This window comes from Pan troglodytes, chromosome 8 (genome assembly GCF_028858775.2).
Source record: "Pan troglodytes isolate AG18354 chromosome 8, NHGRI_mPanTro3-v2.0_pri, whole genome shotgun sequence".
NCBI lineage: Eukaryota > Metazoa > Chordata > Mammalia > Primates > Hominidae > Pan > Pan troglodytes.
In genome coordinates this window covers 145,685,772-145,690,169 of record NC_072406.2, presented here as the reverse complement: position 1 = coordinate 145,690,169, position 4,398 = coordinate 145,685,772, and the positions used below count along the sequence as shown (strand labels likewise).

At 66.5% G+C, this 4,398-nt stretch overlaps 1 protein-coding gene across 1 annotated transcript; it reads left to right on the top strand.

The window, feature by feature from the left end:
• Positions 1-245: 245 nt before the first annotated feature.
• Positions 246-4,219, top strand: SPRN (shadow of prion protein). Its single transcript, XM_054660058.2, has 2 exons — positions 246-374; positions 1,169-4,219. The coding sequence occupies exon 2, from the start codon at positions 1,182-1,184 to the stop codon at positions 1,635-1,637; it is 456 nt and encodes a 151-aa protein (XP_054516033.1). The 5' UTR covers positions 246-374; positions 1,169-1,181; the 3' UTR covers positions 1,638-4,219.
• Positions 4,220-4,398: the final 179 nt, after the last annotated feature.

The following is a 4,398-nucleotide window of genomic DNA, read 5'->3' as shown; positions in this document are numbered from 1 at the left end:
GACGGGCCCGGGTGGGGACGAGGGTGTGGAGGGGCAGGAAGCACGGCGGGTGGAGCGGGGCCGGGTGCGGGGGTCGCGGGGGACGGCGGGGACGGGGCCTTGTGATGCAGGAGACGGAGGGGGCTGGTGACGGAGGACGGGAGGCCGCAAGGATGGGGGACGCGACGTCCTTTTCCCCTCCCACCGGCTCACCGGGGATGCGCCTCCGCGACTGCCCGCCCCAATCCCAGGGCGGAGGCCTCGCGCAAAACCCAGGCGCCGCGGCTCCGCGCTCCGGCTGAGTGTCCGCGCCGCCGCCCGCCCGCTCCTTCCCGCCGACCGCGGCCCCTTGGGCGGATACTCCAGCGTGTGGTTCCAACCGAGGCCCGTGGCGGGTAAGGCCGGGAGGCTGGGGCGGGTACGGGGCCGGGAGCGAGGGGCGGCGCGGGGAGGGGATGCAGCCGTCGCCCGCACAGCCGCGTCCGGACGCCGCCCCGCGACTCGACCCCGGCCCGTCCGCCGCCAGCTGCTGAACTAGGCGGCCGGGGATGGCATGGAGCACGAGGCGCGCGCGGGAGGGACTGTCCCTGGGGCACGGGTCTGCTGGGGCGGGATCCGCACGGTGTCAGCAGCCGCTTGTCCTCGGCAGCATCCGCAAGGCCCCCACCCAGGCTTTGGCCCCAAAGGTGGGCACCAGGCCCAGGCACGGCCCGTCCCCGCTCCAGGCCCTGATCTGAGCCCCCTCCTGGTCCCTGCTACCGCGTCCTCCAAACACAACGCCCCTCCCCCCATGCCATTCCCCCCGCCCCCCACATCCCAGCAACGCGTGCAGAGCTCCCTCCCCCAGGCCTGCACCCCCCGCCCGGGCCTGGACGCCCCCAGAGGCCTGGACGCTCCCACCGCGGCGCTCCTGCCCCGCTTCTACGCCCCCAATCCAGGTGCACAACCTTCAGGTGCAGAACCCTCCTGCCCCACCCGCCACTTCCCAGCGCCTCCCCCAGGCCTAAGTCCCTGATGCTAGAGATTAAACCGCGCCCCCCCGCCCCCACGACTCAGTGGGCTCCAAGATGCTGGGGGCACCCTGATCCCACAAAAGACGAGGGTCCCTCTGCTCTCCAGCCCTGAGCCCTCCGCCCCTGGGCACCTGATCTCCATGGAAACTGAGGGCCCTTTCCCTCTCTTCCCGCAGGTTTGGCCCCACGATGAACTGGGCACCCGCAACGTGCTGGGCTCTGCTACTGGCGGCCGCCTTCCTCTGCGACAGCGGCACAGCCAAGGGCGGCCGCGGAGGTGCGCGGGGCAGTGCCCGGGGAGGGGTCCGCGGGGGCGCGCGCGGGGCCTCGAGGGTGCGCGTGAGGCCGGCGCAGCGCTACGGTGCCCCGGGCTCCTCCCTGCGCGTGGCTGCCGCCGGGGCGGCGGCCGGGGCGGCGGCGGGAGCAGCCGCGGGCCTGGCGGCGGGCTCGGGCTGGAGAAGGGCCGCGGGACCCGGGGAACGCGGCCTGGAGGACGAGGAGGACGGGGTGCCCGGAGGCAACGGGACAGGCCCCGGCATCTACAGCTACCGGGCGTGGACTTCGGGCGCTGGACCCACGCGCGGCCCGCGTCTCTGTCTCGTGCTGGGCGGCGCCCTCGGAGCCCTGAGGCTGCTGCGGCCCTAGGCCTGGCTGGGCTCGGGGACCACATCTGGCCCCCGGCCCGCGCCATCCCCCAGGATCCTCCGGCCTGGGCTCCCCCTTCCTCCCTTGCCCACGGTCTTGGAGCCCCACTGGGTGCAGGAGCTGCTGGCTGTCCCTGTGGACCCGCCATCCACCGTCCTGCCCACGCCGCCTCAGCCTCCCACCTCCCACCTAGAGGAGACCATGGGCCCTGCCCCACCCACTCCAGGATGTTAGGGTCCCCTCAGCCAAAAAGGCAGCTGCCTGTGGCTCCTGTACCAACCGCCCAGCCACGCTCCATCGCCGCCCAAAGGGAGGTGCCAATGCCAGGAACCCAAGCCACCCCGGCTCCCCTCGCCTGCCCAGGGGCCATGGTGACTCACGGGCAGGGAGGCGACATCAGGCTGGTTCTGCCACTGAGCCCCTGAGGAATCTGACCCTCCCCAAAAGAAGCAGTGAAATGGACCAAAGGACTTAAGAATTTGGGGGGAAGTGAGGGAAAAACGTTAGGTGCTAACCACCTGCCCAGAAGAGTGGATCTCACAGCCCAGGAACATTCCCAAGCAGGAAAACCGTCCGTCCGAGGAACGTCCATCCTGGCTCTCTGCGGCTGGTGGGAAAACACACCCTGCCCTGAGGGGCTGTCCAGGCCTTGTCCCCCACACCCTCCAGGCCGAGATCCGTGAGACCCACTTTGCTCCAACAACTTGAAACAAGTCACTTTACCCTCCTTAGGACCCATTTTGGGGGGAAAAAACCAACACATTCCAGAGCTTTCCAAATCCTTTGAACTTCAGGTTCACATTCAGGGATCACACAGTTCTGCCTGTTCTCAGGGCACGGCAACTGCCAATCCCGCTGAAGAGGCCTCCCTGGGCACAGCACAGGCTGCACGGTGCACCCATTTCCCTGAAGGCAGCCCCTTCTTCGGAAGCAGCTGTTCCAGGCCTCGGAACAGGGCCTGGGTATCCGCGTGGTGGGCTGGCAGCTGACGGCCTGCTCAGTGGAGCCAGGAGCTAACTCAGACCCCAAAGCAAGCAGGGGGCCAGTGGCGGGGCCCAGCGCCCAGCAGGACACCCATGCAAGAGGCTGAGCCCCCAACATCCAAGGACAGGAGAGACATGGAGTGGCGCAGGACAGTCACGACAAGGACTTGCCTCCAGCACTGGACACACCTGTGTTAAGACCAGCCCTCTGCTTCCCAGTCCCGCCAGCCTGGGGCATCCTCCATGGGCTCAGCACTGAGAGGTCTTGGGTCTGCCACGTTCTCTAGCTCTCCAGTCACCCACTCATCCAGGGTAGGAGGGGTTCTCCCTGGCCCCCCCGCCCCCCTCCCCCCCCGCCCTGTGGCCTTGGGATCTCACCCTCTCCATGTCCTGGTGACAGCCTCGCCCTCAGCCGGACTGCATCCCTCCTGGGCCTGAGCCTCTGGACTCAGTGGACACCAAAGTCAAGACCAGCACCCACCACGGGCCCTGCCAGCCTCTGCCTTCCCCAGCTGGCCTGGGTTCTGGCCTGGATGAGGATCTGGAAGCTGTTGGCAGGACTCAACCAAGCACTGCTCTCTAGCTCCGGGGCACTAAGCCACAGGAGGCAGCGCCCTGCAGCCTCCCGTCCACACTGCCAGCAATGCCCCTGGCCCAGTGAGCCCAGACGCTCCTCCACCCCTTCCAGACCAAGCTCAACGCCTCCAAGACCAGCAGGCCAAGGCCAAGCCCTGCCCCAGATCCTCAAAGGCAGAGAAGCCCTTCCGACATTTCCCCCAGGAGGCAGGGGGTGGTCTGAGTCTCCTCAAAGCAGGGAGACCCACCGGAGCCCCCTCAACTTTGCAGATGCCCACCTGGAAAATGGGCTGAGCTGCACCAGACCCTCACACACCACAGCACTGCAAGCTGATGGAATGTTCCAGATATGATGGACACTTCGTGATCTGCAATGACTGTTGATTCAGCACATTAGCATCTGACACAGCCAACCTGAATACTTCCTGCCCCAGGCAGTCAGGGTTATGGCACGATGCAGGTGGCACTCAGGGGCTAACTTCAGGCTGATGAGTGTGTGGGGTATGGGGCAGCAGAGGCAGCCAGCCAGCAAAGAGGGGCCACTGAGCACCAGGGCCCTGGTGGAGGCTGCTGTGGGACGGTCAGGCCACCACCGCAAAGAGGCGGCCGGAGCTTCTGCACACGATGTCCCTGGCCCCACGTCCCGCAGCACCTTAGTCCATACTCCCAGCCCCACCCACCTTCCTTCCTCCCTCTTCCCTCTTCTAGGACACAGGCTGTGGACCCCTTCGGGTGCACTATAATGGGGCTGGAGGGGCCCCCACATCTCTCAGCCCCACTAATGCAGAATCCCACTACCCGTGAGCTAGAAGGTGCTCAGAGGCCAGGGGTCTCTACTGCCCATGCCGGGCGGCCTTCCAGTCATTGCACAGCAAAGCCATGTGCAGGGCGTCCCCCTCAACCCTGCCCTGAACATGCCCCAGGGCACTGAGGGGCGAAACCAGTGCTTGGGCTCTGCTGCTGGGAGTCTCTTGTCTGTGTCTGTGTGTGCCTGTAAGCGTGAAATAAACCTCTCTGATGGCCGCAAGCCTCTCACTTGTTGTAGAACTGCAGGACACTGGACCGAAAGCCTCCAACACAAACCCTAGCTGCCAACCTGCTCATTTCTTAGGTTCCACCAGTGAGAGCAGCTTTAACACACAGGCCCAAGGCACTACGGTGCACCTCACAGGCCAGTAAGAAACAGGCCCTTTAACTGGAGA